The sequence below is a fragment of the Callorhinchus milii genome, unplaced genomic scaffold (assembly GCF_018977255.1).
Source record: "Callorhinchus milii isolate IMCB2004 unplaced genomic scaffold, IMCB_Cmil_1.0 Scaffold2, whole genome shotgun sequence".
Classification (NCBI taxonomy): domain Eukaryota; kingdom Metazoa; phylum Chordata; class Chondrichthyes; order Chimaeriformes; family Callorhinchidae; genus Callorhinchus; species Callorhinchus milii.
The window spans coordinates 90733195-90752744 of record NW_024704743.1 but is presented as its reverse complement, the minus strand read 5'-3'; the positions used below and the strand labels follow the sequence as shown (position 1 = coordinate 90752744).

The following is a 19550-nucleotide window of genomic DNA, read 5'->3' as shown; positions in this document are numbered from 1 at the left end:
GAAAACAATATAAAATGCTGAAGAAAAAGAGCAGGAAGTTGAAACTCAGAGTATATAGCTGCAGTGAAGGAGTTAGCACCAGCAAAAGCTTGGTGGGTTGAATGGCTTCCTTCTCTGATCAACGATTACAATCAAAGGTGCACATTAAACCTAGAAGAACCAGCTAAATTTGAAATGCAAGTGGGTGAAATGAATAAGCTTGTTTGAAAAAAACACAACAGCCTTGCAATATATTTACTTTAATTGAGTCTAATTTCTTCAAGAGCATTAAAGTCTGAACTCCAGCAGGATAAAGATTTAAAAAAATAAGTACATTAAGAGTTATTCCTTTTGCAGTAAAGAGAACAATTTCAAATGCCAGAGAGTGGCCATGTATGCCAGGCAGCCTATTTCAATCAAAACTTTTACCACTGCTACGTGAAGCAATCAAGACAGGAATGCATGAAACAATTACTGAGTCAATGCTTCACTGCATATGAACTTCAAACCTGCCACTGTGTAATAATGTACCTCCAAAATAAGTGGACTTAAAAATCATTACAATAAAAGTCCTCTAAAGGCAAAAGGGTAATATACAGTAACCTAGGCACATATTCTTTCCCACCTCCAATCTGCTTACGATACCAATACTCATCTTTATGTCATAGCTCATTTCCATGTGTGCAGACCATATAAAATGACTGAAGAAAGAACACCATTTCAGTATGCTATAACATTAGGCTGGAAAGAACAATTCAAATCATACAAATCAATTTAAAATCAATGTCTGAGCAGCAACCAAATCTGAACGGTGTTACTCATAGCTGGTGAGCAGCCAGTAGTGAAGCAGATCTGAATTCACAGTTGTCGTCCAAAACTGTGCATTAATCATTGCACTTTATATCACAAGTCCTAAAGCTGTACTGGTGGAACAGAATTGGGGCAATTGGTAAATTTCCCAAACAGTGGGAATCAGATATTCTTATCCCTCAGTCAAATTTCACAATTAGAAAACCACCAATACTTAATGTATAACTTTGAAATACTCATTTATACTTAATTAGCGAGAAAGACTTTATAATTCCCTAATATCAGAAAGATTTTAAATACATTCTGAAGGCACTTCATGATGCCAATGAGAGTGTTTGAAATACAACATCAAATGAACTTTTTGGAATATTGCATGGCCACTCCTACATTGAAGGAGGATAGGTTTTTTTTAATGCTTATTTAAAGCATATCATGAATCAAAAACATGCTTTTTGCATTTCTATAATTTTACTTTGGAATATTTAATGATAGAAATGTACAAACATTTTCCACAGAGCTTAGATGAAAAGATGTGTTGATCGACAAGTTCTTGTGAGAACTCAAAAGCGCTGATCTTATAACATAGTTTCTCTTGTGGTATAAATATAACAAAATATACATTGGATATAAGAATATTTCAATAAATCACCTCTGGATTATTATTTTGCTAAAATATCACAATGATCACCAAGGTGGTAATCTTTCTTTGAGATCATTGCAATGGAATGTGCAGATATGCAGTACCAACGTGGAACCGCCATCAGTATGGGGAATCGGCACTAGCGCGGGGATAGCTGGTGATAGCATGAGGCTTGTGGATGCCAGTGTGGGGATATCCAGCACCAAGGCTGGGACATCCAGTGCCAAGGCGGCAATAGCCACTCACCTTTGTGAGGATAGCCAGCGTTGGTGGAGATATTTGACACCCAAGACAAGGAGCCACTGCACAGTCAAAATGGAACAATAACCCTGTTTAAAATTATAACAAATATATTATAAAAGATAGCATATGTCAGAGAGAGAATCTAACAGCCAGGTTCAAAGGACTTACGAACCACTAAACGTTTGTTCTGGTGGTTCGTGGGGTGACCTGAGCTACTTGATTAAAATGCAGCTTGGAATCAATATCCACTCCCTATTAATAATCACCAAAAATATTACATCTGATATTTCTCATTGCAATTCCCCAACATTTTCTTTATACACTACATTTCAATTACCTAGAATATGTTTGCAGTACCCTGTAAATGTAATATATAAAATTTAAAATAAAGATATAAAGTTAGGAGTTGTGATAAACACAAAAGTAAATTTTCCCCCAAATTCTTGGTTTGGTTCAGAATTTCTCTATGACTGAATTTCTCTTATGACTGGAACAGTAACTTTCCAATTCTAGGAATCGGGAAATCTAAGCTTGTATTTAAGTCAGTACTTCTCTGACTTCCACTATTATTTGGAGATGTTGTGAAACAAGTTCACATTACAGAGTGGACACTGCAGGTTTTCAGTGTAAACAGGGAACATAGCAGACATAGATTCTGTTTACATGGAAAGAAAACACATAGATCTGCTTAATGCATACTGTGCCAATGTGAACAAGCTATTTCCTACAGAAGTACATTAAATGCAATGCTACTAAATTAATATGTTGTCACAAAGTGAGCTTCAGCTTTGGAGAGGTGTATTTGTGCATATCATCAAGGCACACTTTGTTTTGTAAACCGATTTAAAACTGCACTCGAGTCATCGGCTTTGTTTGGTGGTTATTACCCTGATGCTCTTATTTGGCTGATTACCAATAAGTGTGCATAAAAAGTCACTGTTGACATTCTGTCAGGATACCAACAATTTGAGTAACTCAGACTCAATTTCTCATTGCTAGCATTGCATTGATCTCCCAAATCAGATTCCGCAGCTGATCCATGGTTTGCTTCAGCTGGTGATTCTTCTGTTGAAGTTTCTGCAAAGGAAGGAAATGCAAAGTGTTCAGGGAAAATCTATCATCAAGAGACTACTTTTTTCTTTTCATGTTTTTGCTCATTCCATGCAAATACATGTCATCTAATAAATGACAGCCAAGCCAGCTTCAAAAAGATAGATCTTGTTTGACCAACTTCCTAACCCTTTTTCTTGAAGAGATGATATCCCATTTAATAGTGGAATGCATTTGAAGTGATTTATCTAGTCTTCCAAGACAGAATTTAGAAGGGACAATTCTAATCAAGAGACTCATTTACAAATCAATGTCACTGGGCATCAAGAGCAATACGTGGATGAGTAAATTGGCCACAGGGAAAAACACAAATAGCTAAACTACGAAGTCAAAATAATAACGCTTGCATTTCATGTCAGCTCAATGGTAGCAATCTTGCCTCCAAATCAGAAAGTTGTGTTCAAGTCCCACATCAGGACTTGGAGCTCAGTCTAGGCTGACACTCCAATGTAATGCTGGGAAATCATTGCATTGTTGGCGGTACTGGCCTTCAGACGAAACATTAAGCCTACGTCCCATCTCCCTGTTCAGGTGGATGATAAAGATCCCGGCTAAAAATCTTCCAGATAAAATCGGTTATTCACTTCATGGCTGTTTGTTTGTGGGACACTGCTGTGGCTCCCACATTTACTTACTAATAACAGTAAAGTCCTGTGAAGCACTTTGAGATGTTTTGGCAATGTGATAAGGCACTATATCAAATGGAAGGATTGTTTAGTATTTACTATAGCCCTAACAACATCAAACGTCTCAAACATGCTTCACAGACAATTTATGTAATGAGTAGTGACTGTGTATTTAACAATAATCCTAGCATTTGGTATAGTTCCTTTCAATTTAGGAGGATTTCCTAAAGCGCTTCATATGATTTACTGTGAAGTGCAGTGACTGTGTATTTGTGGATGGACTTAGCAATTTGAGTCCAGCAGTGTTGGGACATTGCTGGACTCAAATTGCTATGTCCATCCACGTCCCACAAACAGCCATGAAGTAAATGATCAATTTTATTTGAGGGACCAGGACACCTGTCTGCCTGTTAAAGATCCTGTGACGCTATTTGAAAAGAGAAGGGCTAATAGTTGCCCAGTTAAATTGGTCATTCACTCTGTGGTTGTTTGTGGGACATTGCTCTGTGCAAATTGGCTGCCGCCTTTGCCTACAAATACACAGTTACTACCTTCAAAATAATTCTTCTAAAGCACCTGAGATATTTATGACAAATGCAAGGCTTATTATTTGCTACTAAGCACAAAAGCCCTTATGGCGCTATATCAAATGCAAGTATTAATAATATTATTCATTTACGAGGGTTGACGAGTATCTGCAGGCTATTCAACCATACGGCAAGGCGTGTGTGGGGGTGCACTGCAATTGAGCTCAATTCTTTGCCCAGGTTTTACCCGACACGCACCCTCTGGCTTTCAGCAAAACAGAAGGTGAGAGTTATGAATTCTGGTAAAAGTAAAATTAAAGATAATTCAAAAAAATTAAAATAGATAATAAAGCAAAATTTAAAATTGGGAAAAAGGACAGCGAAAATATGTATGAAAAAATATTGTAGAATGAAACTTTATTACTGTAATAATAGTGGTATTGTTTTAACACCCCAACAATATATGAGCTAAAAATATAGAGCCCATCAGCCATAGAGGTGCATATATTTACTTTCTAGCACCATTGGTCACTTAATGAAAGTCATCAATGGAAATCCTGGCAGTCATGGGGTTAATAAGAAAGTGCTCTTTAAGAAATGCCCAGCTGGTTAGGGTGTCAAATTGCTCTTTAAATTACAAATCATGACAACAGCAGAAACACTGGTAACATGAGCACAAAGAAAATGTTGAAAAGAGAAGCTTGTAGGTATTGTCCAGAAAACGCAGTCAAAATGCCAGATGATTGCATGCCTGGGTAGGATGCAAGAATAAGAAAATCTACTTTCTTAACAGATACATTGAGAAGGTAGATTAGCCAGGTGGTCTCTAAAACAATTTGTATCCCGATCACAAAAAAGTTCCATATTGTGTTTTTAACATCCATTTAGTGCAATTTCAGCAATGAATCAAGGTGTAAAATGAAGCTAACAGACTTCAAGGCTGTGATACAGCCAATGTTACTGAGGCTCTAAAACACATTAATATATTAGAGACAGGAAGAAAAATTAAAACGGAAATGATATATTAATAGCATTACTTCAAATCAATTATTTAGATTTGTGGATGAACGCCCACATTATTTACACAGTGATTTTGAGTGGTAATTTATCAGTGTTAGTCACATTGAAATGAGAAATGATATTAAAATTAGAAGTAATGTTTTTCTTATTAAAAAAAACTCACATTCTGGGGATGAGAGTACATCTATGGTGTGTGAAAGATATGACCCTGTGCTCAAGTACTCCAATACTCACTGCCTAAGCTCAGAAATGTAGAATGGTCAATTGAGTGAGGTACACAGAGGCTTGTGAGCACGTGAAGCACCTCTACATACCATCCGCAAAAATGCAGCTCTTTGGTCTGATTGGAATGACAAACTGAGGGACCCACAATGAGAGAAGTTTCCTGGAATGGGACCTTAAACGTGAGTGTTGGCAGATTGACTGCTATATGGAAGCTGGAAACCATCCATATTTTCACATACACTTTCCAGCAGTCTCCTGATGCAATTAAGAGTGAACCTTCGCTGATTTTCCCATCCTTACTGGAGAGATGCTGAGGCCCATATTGTCTTCCAGACAAGTTTGAGGCATCAACTTCCATATTAGTTTGTGAAGCCAGTCCAGGGTGGATGGATGCACTTTCAACTTTGTAGAAAGAACTTCAACTAATTTGCTCTTCCTAAAAGATGACCTGACTGGAATCTGGCAGATTGCAGAAAACAAGAGCAATGCTGACTATTGAAAGGAGACCAAACAAAATGTATTTTTCCTTCCTTCTTTCTAACCTCTTCCCCCTCCTCCCCATTTACCCACTTCGCTACCACAGGGATACCAATGCCAACTAGAACACTGTCATCCTTGCTGAGATCTGTCAAGTGATCACTAAGCCAGTGAATCTCCTAGTCTGTATGTCCAGTACCACCCTCTAGTGTAATTACTTGAGTGTTTATTATTGTATGAAGTAATTAAATACTTTGTAAACTGTGTGACTTCGATTTTCCCGTCCATAAAGCAGATGCATTGATCAATTCAAGTGTCGACCTTCTGCCCCAGTTGAGACCAAGTAACTCAGCGCAGCTTGGGATTAAAACGTGCTACACTGAGAGAAACAATTCTAGATAATCAAATAAGTGGATTTCATTAAAAAAAGTTTTGTAGGACTTTTGACACCTAATTAGTCTGAAACAGATAGTACTTCAAGTTTATCTCTAACTGAATGTTCAACCATTCCTTAAAACAAATCTGTGCAGGTTGTATTATTAAAACTGCCAGGCTTCACAATTGCTTTCAGACGTTTCATCACAAAATGGAAGACAACAGCAGTTCTTCAGGCTGATCTGAATCAGCTCATCTGTCTTCCAGTGATTACACTCTCTGGCCAGCCCGATGTTATCAGAGCGTTTGTTTCTTTTTAGAACTGAAACTATTTACTGCTGTAGCATTTCAGTTGGATGCATTACTAACAAATGGTGTTCAAGCCAGCTTCAAAATGTTACAGACATCCATAAACACTCTCCAGATTCCTGCATAGGACACTTATCAAGATCTGGAAAGACGAGGAACTTTTAAATCTTCAACATCAAAACATTTCTGCAACAGGAATGCTGCTTAGACTTGTACTTCTTTTGCGCACAGTCTGCAACTATGAAGGGACTAGGCTGGCAACTGATGATATGTAACTGGGATCTGGCGCATTGCAGGAAACAAGAGGCAATGCTGTCTACTGAAAGAGAGCAGAGCAAAATTTATTTTTCCTTCCTTCGAACCTCCCCTACATCCCACCCACCCATTTACTTTTGTGTCTTATGATGTAGAGAAGCTGGTTAAGGTAGGACAAAGAATGTCTAGGAGGTTTTTTTGTACAAAGTGCTCCCTCTAGCTATAGAAGAAAACAAAGGCAACTCAGATATATTATAGCAAGAATCCTCACGTTGAGAGGATCCTTGAAACTCATCTCAGCATCTGATGTTTCAACCTTGTTTATAGGAAAAGCTATGTACAGTGGAGCTCCATTATAATGCAGTCGTTGGGAGTCTATTAAATCGCAACCAAGAAGGGCACTGAGTGCCTGTCCGCTCTTCTACATGCTTCCGAGTGATTCTCAATACAATATAATACAAAATTACATTTGTATAGCGCCTTTCACGTCAGGAGAACATGCGAAGGGACTGGAAATTCATTACTTAAGGTGTATAAAGATGAAATGCTGGTTGGCACAGGAAAAGACAAAATGGCTAGCTTTCAAGATATTGGGTCACTAGACATTTGTTGTGTGCCATGCATGAACAGCGCAGGAAGTGACACTGGTGACAATCTGATGACTGGAAGTTGGTCATTTTGGCTTCTCTGTAATGGATAGCGTTCAATCTTTCTGTGCACCTGATGGAGCAGTGCAGCGATGGAATGGACCCACATTTTATGGGTAATTTAATGTCGGGTTGAAACCCCAATAAGCAAACCCACGTTCTAAACGGAATTCCACTCAATGCGAAAGAGCTCCCCTTTATTTCAAAACTTTTTATGTAAAGATTTCTTTGAAAGTCCTGCAGCTCAGTGGTTAGAGCACTCGCCTTGCAAGCGAGAGACCTGGGTTCAATTTCGGACTAGGCGAAACCGTGGGCAAGTTTCCTTACTCTACATGCCTGATAATAATTCCTCAAGAAAAAAAAATTTGGTGACTCAACCCAGGACTGTTTGCGGGACACTGCTGTGCGCAATTGGCTGCCGCGTTTCGCCAACAAATAAAGTCAATTCACTTTATAATATATTCTTTAAAGTACTTTGAGACATCTAGAAGATGTGAAAAGTGTGATATCAATTGCAAGGATTATTTATTATAAAGATAATTTGAGTGTTTCCTGATATTGCAACTCAGCTATAATTCGCTGTATAGTGCAGAACATAGGAACAATAACTAGGCTTCAATCAAGCCTGCTTTATTATTTATATTTTAAAAATAACAGTAGCCCAAAACCTTCAAGGGGAGAGAAAATTTATAGCGGCATGTAAAAAACACAAGCGCCAAAGAAAATTCAGCGATATAATGGGCTCTAATATATGGTCAATCATAAGTATGTAATCTTGCATGTACACAAGTTTCACGTTTGTCAGAAATGAGATTATCATCCAAATGGATTTCAAGCAGTTCGGCTAAAGTCATTGCATATTTATAAATCATTTTAATACTGCAAATTAGATATCTTCCCTTCTCCATCACTTACAAAGCTCCCCAGCTTCGAAGCCTTAGGTAATTGCAAAAATTATTTCGACGAAGAGAAAGGTGGCATGTTTCATTACAAGCTAGAGTGGCTCCTTGTTCACCTTTTCGTGCTGTTCATACCTTTAGTGAACACAAAAACTACATGAACTCTACAGAGCCAGCCCTACAAGCAGTAGATGTAAACTGGTAAGGTTTGGGGTCATGGTACAGGGCAGAAAGAGGTAATAACTACCTCGGCACAATCTCCCTGTTTGGAAATCTTTGGTCAGTGGTCTGCAATTCCTGGAATGCCATTAACTCAGAATGATGGATTACAACATCTAGAGACATGAACAAATGCTTAACCTACAGACGTTTCTGAAAAATTTTAACTGCAGCTTCATATAAGAATCGGTTTTAAAAAAAACTGTTGCTCAATTACATAAGAAACTCCAATAATAATAATAATAATAATAATAATCCTTGCATTTGATATAGCGCTTTTCACGTCGGGAGGACGTCCCAAAGCGCTTCACAGAATATACTGTAAAGTGAATTGACTGTATATTTGTGGGCGAACGCGGCAGCCAATTGCGCACAGCAATGTCCCACAAACAGTCGTAGATTGAAAATGACCAATTTATTATTGTTTTTGGTTTTGGAGGGATTATTATTAGGCTCTGTGTGGAGTAAGGAAACTTGCCCAAGGTTTCGCCCTCTGCCTGGAATTGAACTCAGGTCTCTCGCTTGCAAAGCGAGTGCTCTAACCAATATAGACAATGTCAAACAGATCTGAAAGGTCCGAGGTTCAATCTCTCTGACATGTGCTGATTTCAACTAGAAGAGAAGTAGGAATCATATGACTACCCTAGGGTTCCTAGATTTGGGAGCAAGAAACAAATCAGCCATGGTTTCATAATTTGATCACCATGCAGAACTAAACTCAGCTACTGGCTGAGTGGGCAAATAGCCTACTAAAGTTTATGGCTTATTGATCACTTGGGTGAGGTATTAGAGGAACCGTATAAATTCAGTAAAGGACGGATGAAAAACTGGAGGGGAAAATAAAACAGGTAAATGTTCTTGTTGGAGTTAAACAAGGCTATATCTCTATGAAAGCACACTTGCTGTCACTATAAATGCTTTTACTCTTGATTAATATCAGAATATCTCACTTACATTAAAACGTATAACTCTGAAATAAATAGTATCAGTATCTTGAGTCTGGAGCAGTAGATTTCAGATCCCCAGACATCATACTCAAGCTGTATAAAGCTCTGACCAGGCCATACCTAGACTGCATGCATTCCTGGTTGGTGTGACATAAGGAGGCTGCAAAGGCCTTAGAGGCAATGCAGGAGAGATCAATTAGGATCTCCAGAGTTAAGAGGAATTAATTATGAGCTATGATTAGTTAAGATAATTCTCTTTAATCTTGAGAGAAGATATTTCTGAGGGGATCTTATAGAGATGTACAAAATTATAACTGGGATTGACAAAGCGGCTTAAAGACTTGTTTAATAAGACACTGATAAACAATAGTAATGTCCGACTTTTTAGGATGCGCCAACAAAGTAGAACAAAAGTAATAGGTTCAGTTTCAAAAGGGCATTTCACAACATACACCAGAGGATTTTCTTTACCCAGAGGGTAAATAACAACAGGAACAGATTGTCAGGAAGGGTGGTTGAGGTCCGAACACTTGACTCATTTAAAAAAATACAGCTTCCTGGTGTAATGGGAGGATGCTCTGTTGGGTATTATAGAAAATGAGATTAGATCCAAACTAATCTTGTGAATTGCAATGTATAGGATATAACTCGTGTAGATTAGCTGCCTGCACAAACAGTTACCACAGTCCAAGCTAACTCATGCTGTGCAGGGTATTGAGATGTTTCAGTTCTGTAGAGGAAAACACTATCCTTTCTGTACAAGAAGAAAAATAATCAGCAGTAATACTCGGCAAAGTGAAATTATTTCAACTCATAACCGAGTTTAGGATTTATAACTATTGCTTTATTTTATCGTGAATTCCTGAGGAAGAAAAAAAATGGTTGGTGGTATGACATGGAATGGCTAGAACTGGCAGATAGTGTATTATTCGGCATCTTGAACTGATCTGAACTTCAAATGAATTCAAAACATCAATTGGAGTTTTGTGACCATAAGGATGCTCCTTATTTAATAAGCTATTAATAATAATAATAATAATAATCCTTGCATTTGATATAGCGCTTTTCACGTCGGGAGGACGTCCCAAAGCGCTTCACAGAACACACTGTAAAGTGAATTGACTGTATATTTGTGGGCGAACGCGGCAGCCAATTGCGCACAGCAATGTCCCACAAACAGTCGTAGATTGAAAATGACCAATTTAATTATTGTTTTTAGTTTTGGAGGGATTATTATTAGGCGTGTGGAGTAAGGAAACTTGCCCAAGGTTTCGCCCTGCCTGGAATTGAACTCAGGTCTCTCACTTGCAAAGCGAGTGCTCTAACCACTGAGCTACAGGACTCCACAAATAATAAATATTAATAAACATTAGTAATGTTCAAATGGGCTAGACCACCACCCTTAAACACTGGGAGAAGGTTTGAATCCACGCCAAAATGAGAAATTGTAAAATCTGTCTCTCATACTCCGCACCCCCATACCCCCTAGTGAAGCTCTTCTGAAGTGGAATGAGTTTGAACAGTCTCAAAACAGTGCTCAATAGCCCCACTGCACTAAGCAGAAAATAATTTGGCACAAAGGAATTGGACAATGACAACTTGCACAATGACAAATAGCACTTATATAGCACGTTTCACTTAGGGAGAACATCCCAGTGCTCCACATAAACTGAGTAGGAGCTGAGATGAGTGGAGGAGGAGTGGCGGGGAGTGTTGGTAGCTTTGTGGCTGAAGGCAAAGTCAAATAAATAGATCTTTAGGTAGGTTGTAACAACAGAGGGGGAGAGGGCAAGACAGAGGATTTAAGAAGAGAGTTCTGGAGAGCATAAGCAAAGTGGCTGAAAGCTCGCCCGCCAATTGTAGATGAGGACAGGCAGGTGATCATGCAGCCGGCCAAAGTTGACAAAACAGAGGGAATAGTGGGAAGAGTAGGGTCAGAGGAAATCAGAGTAGAGTGATAATGTCATCAAGGGGGAACGTAGATGAGGATAGAATCCTTAGAAAACTGCATGTGACCATGCAGGGACCAGAGAAGCAGTTAAATAGCAGACTATATCCAGAATATTGTGACAACACTGGCACAGGAAGGAGTACAATTGGGAAAGAGCAGAGCTGTAGGGAATATGGACGGGTGGGGGGGAGAGGGAGATGGGAGAAAGTGAGAGAGGTGTGGTGGAGGATGAAGTGCTCAAAAGGTGTTGAAGGTGACAGACAGATCAAGAAGAACAAGGAAGCACATGAACACTTGATCACAGACAGAGAGATATACTTTGCGAGTTTGACCAGTGTTATCTCAATGCTGTGGATGGAGCAAAATCCAAATTGGAGGGAATCAACAGGAAGAGGAAGAAGCAAAGCTGGGATGCAACAACTTGTTCTGGGACCTCGGAAGAGCAGGTTACAGATAGGCCAGTAACCGGAGTTTGGAGGAGACAAGTATTTTTTTCAGAAGAGGATTTACAAGGTGAGCAGCCCTCATTGAAGCAAGAGTGATGGAAAATGAAACAGTTTTCCACATTGAGGATCTATATTTCCAGCCCACTGGAAAAGAGAATGTTGATGACATTGGCTAACAAGGAGTGAGAAGCAACAACTGGATGGAGAGGAGATGTGTGTGTACAGGGAACCTCTTTTATAAGGGCCACAACAAAGGCCGGTGTAGAAACAGGAAATGGTCTATTGGTGCAGTTTGGGCAGAGATCTTCTAAGTTTAAAATTTAAACATATTATTGGGCAACTTACTCTGCTTCTGACTTGTACCTGGTACAAGATTCACAATACAGAAAACTCTTTATTTTCCACTACCTGCTTCCTCTTACCTTAATAAGCACAATAATGCACCAAAATATGTTTAACTGGATTATTATATTGACTGTTTCAAAGAGAATTGGATCAAAGCACAGCCAAACACAACACACTAATGACAAATAACGTGCACACTGTTTGGTGCTTCAGACCAAATTGTCAAGAAAAACAAAAAGGTGTTTCTGTACCTTGTTTACCGCCACAATCTCTCGCCTCTCTTCACTTGCTAAGCGGAGTTGGTTTGCCAAGTTGTGGTCTTCGTGCTTGGTGCCTTCTTCTTCTACATAAGGAATAAGTTGCTATGGACATACAATAATACTTGAATAAACAATGCAGTGTCTTGTACTGAGTGCGTTTGGTTATTATCCAGGTCATGAGCTTGATACTACTATTCTGTACTTTCCCCAGCACACTGGCCTTTGAATGAAATGAACCTTAGGTTTTGTCTGTCTGCTGTGATGAAGAATAAAAACTAAGAATAAAATTAAGAGATCCAAAAATAATTTTCCGGCATTTTGCCTATGCTCACACAATACCATATGACGAATGATCATGTGCGTCATTTGCCAATAGCACCCTCCAGATGTGCGGAGACAATGTAAAAGCAACAAAGGCTTGTAATGTGATAGCTCCTCCAGTTTGGGGATCCTGGGTCCACAGTATAAGAGCTCTGGATGAACCGGATTTATTAGAACACAAATTTTGCACAGTAACTTAGTTATCCTACTTCCAGTAAAAAATGTAAATTGCTTATGCAGACAAACAACAACAACAAAATTACATTTGTATAGCACCTTTCATGTCGGGAGGACGTCCAAGGCGCTAATCATATTTAGGAGTCTAACGTAAAAGAGGGTACCCAAATCATTCTAATATGTAGAAACGTACTTATATCTTTTTAATTCTTGATGGTATGAAACAAAAATTAGCTGTGAAACTTTCTCTTCTCTCTATTCTCCCCAATTATTATATACTTCCTGACGCTCCTTCCACCGGATCACATATAAAGAAGAATGGCCAGTTGCAAAAGTACTTGAGGGTAGAACTATATTGGAACTGTTACAACAGCTTTTAGAGGCGAGGAAAAGTTGGTCTCTTTCTTAAAATAATATCTGCAATCAGACTTAGGGTAGAATGCTGGAAGCACAGCATGTTGAGACTTCAATGCATGTGGCATGGGGTGGGAAGTGGAAGGATATTTGTTCTAAATCTCTAAATAAAGTGTACTTTACAAATTAAAGTATGCGCCCTGGGGTTAGTTAAGCGGGATCTCTTTGGAGCTGAACTGGCTCCAAGATGACATGCTGGCAAAGGAATATTGGAATCGAGTCAATCGTCTGCGGCGATCAGCCATTAGGCAGGTCCTTACTCCAGGGTATTGCTGATGACAAACCAGACAGTCTGGCTTATTGTCAGGAACTGGAGGAGCAAACTGAAAGCAAGGATTCTTCCCACTCAGCTCCTGTTGACCTTGCAAGGCAAATCCCTAATGGGTAGGGTGATCTTTGCTGGACAAGCATAAGGAAGATAGACTGTTTTCTCAATGGCAATCTACGTGGTTTTAGTTGGTTAATCTCAACAGTACCTTAACGCATACATTGGTAACCCCAAGCCTTAGCTTTTGCAAAACTCTCCTGGGAACACTCAGATTTACGTAAGCGGTGTGCATTCCTCCAGAAGAGTACACATTCCATACACAGGTAAATTTCCACGTGTTGGTGATGTATATGTGGAACTCTCAGTCCAGTATGGATACTTTTAAGTACAGTGGAGGTTTCCTCATGTATCAGACACCCAGATGACCATAAAAAAATACAAATTAAAAACCCCTCTTACCTCCATTGGGACAGGATCTAGGCCTGCACACTTTGCATTACATTTATCATAAACTAGCCGCAGTTTCCTAAAGAGCACAGAGAGCTGGCGAAGGTGTTCCTGTAGCTTTCCTTGTCTGTCTTGGTGGGTAGCTGTGTGATAGGACACGCCATTTGGCAACTGAAAGAAAGAAGGTATAAAAACATAGAAGAACGTTTAGTCCTGGGAATGAATAATTTGTCCATGACTGCAAACAACATAGACAAATTTATAGGCTAGTCCTTGGGACTTTCTAGAATAGCACTGCTTGTGAATTACTAGATAGTAAGTACTACACAACAGAAGTCATTAGGTACTTTAAAAGTTATATATTGACTTCAGGTTCTGCCTCATGTCTAGCAAAGATTCAGCATACTTTAGGTTTCAGTAAAACATATGTCAAGACAGAAGGTTTTCTATGTCAAAGGATCCCAATATTTTCCTATAGAAAGCTGTTGTGCTTTATTTAGCTGAGATGTAAATTTAATTCCAAATATAAGGAATAATCCCCTCAAAACAAGAACAGGTAATATTAAAAAAATCCTTCACCTGGTTAAAGCAAAGAGATTATAATACGGATTATTGCAATAGTTATTCTTCACTTTCCCTCCTCCCTACCAATATGCTGGACCTATGTGGTTTGATTTAATAGCTAAAATAATGCATTGGATCAAAGAAATAGGAAACACATAGATGATCCGGAAAATTTGCGGAGTCCTGTAACTCAGTGGTTAGACCACTTGCCTCGCAGGTGAGAGACCTGGGTTCGATTCCCTGCAGGGTGAAACCTTGGGAAAATTTCCTTACTTCACGCGCCTGATAATAAGTCCTTCAAAAGAAAAATTTGGTCACTTCAATCCACGACTGTCTGTGGGACACTGCTGCGCGTAATTGTCTTGTCACATTTCGCCCACAAATATACAGTCAATTCACTTAACAGTATATTCTGTGAAGCGCTTTGAGACATCTAGAAGACGTGAAAAAGCGCTATATCAAATGCAAGGATTATTATAATAAAAAAACTATCTAGATACACAAGACAGAAAATAGTGTGACAATCCTAAAGCAATGTGAATATATTTATCTCAGAAACCTTAGAGTAAACTGTGGCACATACTGCATTAGGAGAAGTGTTTTATTATCCATTCCTGAAATAAAAGATTACATTTGAGACATTTATTTCTAGCCTCCACCCAAACAAAAAAAGTTACAGTATATGCCTAGCTTCGGGGAGAAAGGGTCTACTGATTACAGATTGATTTTCTTTGCTTTAATACACAAATCTCTTCCCCTGCACATAAGGAAACAGCTGCTGCCACTGTGAATTCTATTAGGCACAGCAAACACAAGGATATACCTGCAACTAATAAAATCCAGTTTAAAACAATTTAAGGCCCCAGCTGTTTGTGTGCCCTCTCTATCAAGGATACAACAATCAATTGTTTATCAAGGATATAAAACATTTACAAAATTCTCCAGACGGCTCCGTGAGTTAATTCAGTAAACAGTTGAGGATACCTCATACCGTACCAAGTAAAACAGTAGAGGCAGAGTTCACTGTGAGTTTCAAGATGGAAGCAGACCAGGTATATGACAGTTTGAGGCTTGAAGGGGTTTGGGGATAAGTGAGGATAAGATTGAAAGAACAACAACAAGATTTCATTTAGAGCGCCTTTCAAGTCGGGAGGACGTCCCAAAGCGCTGGACAGTTGGGTCGGGTCCCAAGCAGGGGGCAAATGGTCAGGGTGAGGGGAGGGAAGGGAGGGAGCAAGGAGGGGGCAAATGGTCAGGGTGAGGGGAGGGAAGGGAGGGAGTGAGGAGGGGGTAGAGAGTCGAGAGGGGAGCTGAAGGCACGGTCAAAGAGAAAGGTCTTGAGACCGGCCTTGAAGGAGGAAAGGGAGGAAGCGGCGAAGGCACTGGGGGATGGAGTTCCAGAGCCTGGGGCTGAGAGGCTGAAGGCCCGACCACCGATGGTAGGGCGGTTGGGGCGGGGGACGTGGAGCAGACCGGAGCCAGAGGAACGGAGGGTACGGGCGGGTAAGTAGGGGGATAGTAGGTCGGAGAGGTAGGAGGGAGCGAGGCCGTGAATGGCCTTGTAGGTGAGGATGAGGATCTTGAATTCGATCCTCTGGGGGATGGGGAGCCAGTGGAGGCGAGCGAGGGTGGGAGTGATGTGGTCCGAAGCCTGGTGCGGGACAGTACACGAGCTGCAGAGTTCTGAATGACCTGCAGCTTGTGGAGGGAGGTGCCGGGAAGGCCGGCGAGGAGAGAGTTCCCATAGTCCAGCCTTGAGGTGATAAAGACGTGGACCAGAGTTTCAGCAGCGTGAGGGGTGAGGTAGTGCCGTAGTCTGGCGATGTTTCGGAGGTGATGGAAGGCGGTGCCAGTTGTGGCGCAGATATGAGGGAGAAACGACAGCTCAGAGTCGAAAAGAACACCGTATTCTCAAGAGCTGGTGCAGACTCGATGGGTTAAATAGACTCCCTCTGAGCTGTTAATTTCTATGACTATGATTGTAACGGAGTTCTGTAGTGGTTAGAGCACTCGCCTCGCAAGTGAGAGACCTGGGTTCGATTCCTGGCAGGGCAAAACCTTGGGCAAGTTTCCTTACTCCACACGCCTAATAATAATCCCTCAAGAAAAAAAAGAAAAACATTATTCACTCCACGACTGTTTGTGGGACACTGCTGTGTACATTTGGCTGCTGAGTTTCTCCACAAATATACAGTCAATTCATTTTACAATACATTCTGTGAAGAGCTTTGAGACGTCTAGAAGACGTGAAAAGCGCTATATCAAATGCAAGAATTATTATTTTTATTATTATAAACTACAGTGCAGCCCCGGCAGATCGATTAGAACATGGTTGTACAATAGACCTATTCGCTGTAAGTGCACACATCTATCTCTTTCGCTTCCTACATTCCAGGTTGCCTTTGTACTAAAATAGGCAACTTCCAGGTCATATTGTCGTTGTTGATATCATTTCAATCCACGGCTGCTTGTGGGACACTGCTGTGTGCATTTGGCTGCCACGCTTCACCCACATAATATATTGTCATTCACTTTACAGTATATTCTGTGAAGCGCTTAGAGACATCTCAAAGATGTGATAAGGCATTATATCAAAAGCAAGGATTATTATTATTTCCTGCTTCTCAACTCACAGGCAGGAAATAGGAAGTGATGTTGTTGGTTGTAAGCCATGTAGTAAGCGAACCAGCTGGCTGCACATATGCGCAGTGAAACCTGCTATCACACCTTGCTTTAGCATAGGTTTGATTTTATGGGCCACACATATGAGGCTCCACTGTAGAAAGGTTGGAGATTTGATTCATATTCTATGCAAACTAACTGATATCAACTAGGGAGCTCCAACTGACCCAAAAAACTGCTGGACAATTGAGAACAACAAATTCAACCAGCTTCCAAATTCCTGATCATTAGAGAGTGAAGCCTGCAGGAAAATACATTTCTCCGAGCACTACCTCAGGTGAAGAGCGCTATATAAATAAAAGTTGTTGCGTGGGTGTGGATGATCATCAACATCAGATCAGACTGTGAAATCTGTATGGACAAATAGTACATAGGATATCAGAGGAGACGATTCCAATCAGTGAAGGCGTTGGCCCTGGATACCAATTGGCAGCAGAGTCGTCAGTGGGAATCAATCAGAAGAATGCCCGCAAACACACAATATAAGTTGAAATAATAGTCAGAATCCAATACCATAAGAAGCAAGAAACCCACCATGATACATCTGCAAAAACACAGTATGACTTGGCAGATAATGGGTGTCTGTCTTGCTAAGAACCCCACTCAGAGCAACCATGAAATTGCACAGCCATGCAAGTTTGTTGAACGGTGATGTTAAGTCACACTCCCTAGAAACCTTGTGATTAACTTTGCAAATGCACACACCTGTACTTTTGCCGATGTCTTGTAGCTCCACGTCTAACTACCACTTTCAATGCAGTTATAACCGACAGACATGTGGGCAATTGGAATGTAGATAAATAGTATTGTACGGCACAATTTCTGCACAAGGCCCTTCCCCCACCACTACTGATTAATAGTCTGCTTGGGTGTTCAAAGTAGCAATTGTGCCATGGCAGCTATGTGTAGATTACAAACAAGATTTAAATCAAATGTTTCTGTTGTGGATTATGGCAATTAGCTGAGATTTCAAATGTTACTTTACAACATTACATTTTCCTTAAATGCCCAAATCCACAAAACATAAAAGCCAGCGTGTTCTGCCTTGCAAGCGTGTTCTGTCTTCTCTGACTATAAATAATTCCATTGTATATGGCTTTGTAGAAACTTAAGGATTTTAAGAATTCTTAAACTAGTGAAACATTTTGTTCTCAAAATATCAAAGGATTAAAGCAGAAATTAACCTACTTGTGATATAGTTGACAATTGGCACTATTCTACAATCATAAGTTATTTGTTTTAAGTAGATAATGATCATAATTCTCCCCAGTCTTGAAGATAAAGGTCATCTGTTCACTGCCTGTTGAATCTACTTATCTCTCTCTGGCCTCCTGGATTAAGGGAAGAAATAAACCAACCTAACAGCAAAGTTAAGAGAACCCATACAATCTGGGTGAGGATGACAATAACTAGGGTAAAGCAACGATCAAGGCAATGTTTTGCAGAATAAAATCAATAGGTGTATTTTACTATTATGTGGTTTATGCAAGAGATTACAAAGGAATACATCTTGCAAGTAAAATGTAATTTTTTTCCTTTAAATTTCTTATTTTTTAAGAATATAATTCTTGGGAATTTGTTCTCATTTTTGGTTCCCAGTGTCCAATAACACTACTGCATTAAGAATATTCCAACCTGCTTTATAACAGGTCGCGACCGACCAAGTTAATATACCCGCTTTGAGTAGGAAGCTTTCCACACTGGAAAACGATCAACTTACGGTTTGCTAGGTTGCCACTGAAGTCCAGGTCCAGGCGTTCAAACCAACTGTGGGTCGACAAGGCACCCACATTACCATAAGGGACACTCCTACTCTATAATTCCTTCTACCCCAGCTACAGTATGTGTCTGAACTTAAAAAAACTCAAAACGAAACAAGTCTCATTCCGTACTCAGTTAACAGATCTCGCAGGGGAAGCAATTAGAGCATTACAACTGCCCTCAACACTCAACTGTACTCGGAAAGGGGAGCTGGAAAATGTCAGCCTTGGTTCCAACTCCTGATTGCTGTTGAATGACCCCAGTTAGACAGTGCATATGTGTGAATATCAACTGAGGACAGAATTGGGCTCAGTTATGATGTCCAACAAGCAGGCAGTAGTTGAAGATGCAATAGCATGATTGTGTACTACTCTGTGGTGTCATGGAAGAAGACTCTCATCGATTGACTATAACCTTTGCTTAAAGATAGTAGCAATCCAGGAATAACAATCATCCTTGAAGAGAACAGCACCTGAATGAGCTAAAGGGAGTACATAAAGTCCTCTGGCTAGCTCACTTCCCGTAACCTGATTATTCAAACAACACTAGAGTCCAGCCCAATCAAGGAGTTTCATGCCTGCTAGTTGAATGACACAAATTTCATGG

General features: G+C 40.0%; 1 protein-coding gene across 1 annotated transcript in view; it reads right to left on the bottom strand.

Annotated features, from left to right (window-relative positions):
* Positions 1–223: 223 nt before the first annotated feature.
* LOC103184957 (mediator of RNA polymerase II transcription subunit 30) overlaps positions 224–19550 on the bottom strand; it is a 29376-nt gene continuing 10049 nt past the window's right edge. The window contains exons 3-5 of the mRNA XM_007903223.2: positions 13950–14108; positions 12302–12412; positions 224–2749 (exon numbers count right to left, since the gene is read on the bottom strand). Coding sequence (XP_007901414.1) covers positions 2654–2749; positions 12302–12412; positions 13950–14108 — 366 coding nt within the window. The 3' untranslated portion in view covers positions 224–2653. The remainder of the gene's footprint in view (positions 2750–12301; positions 12413–13949; positions 14109–19550) is intronic.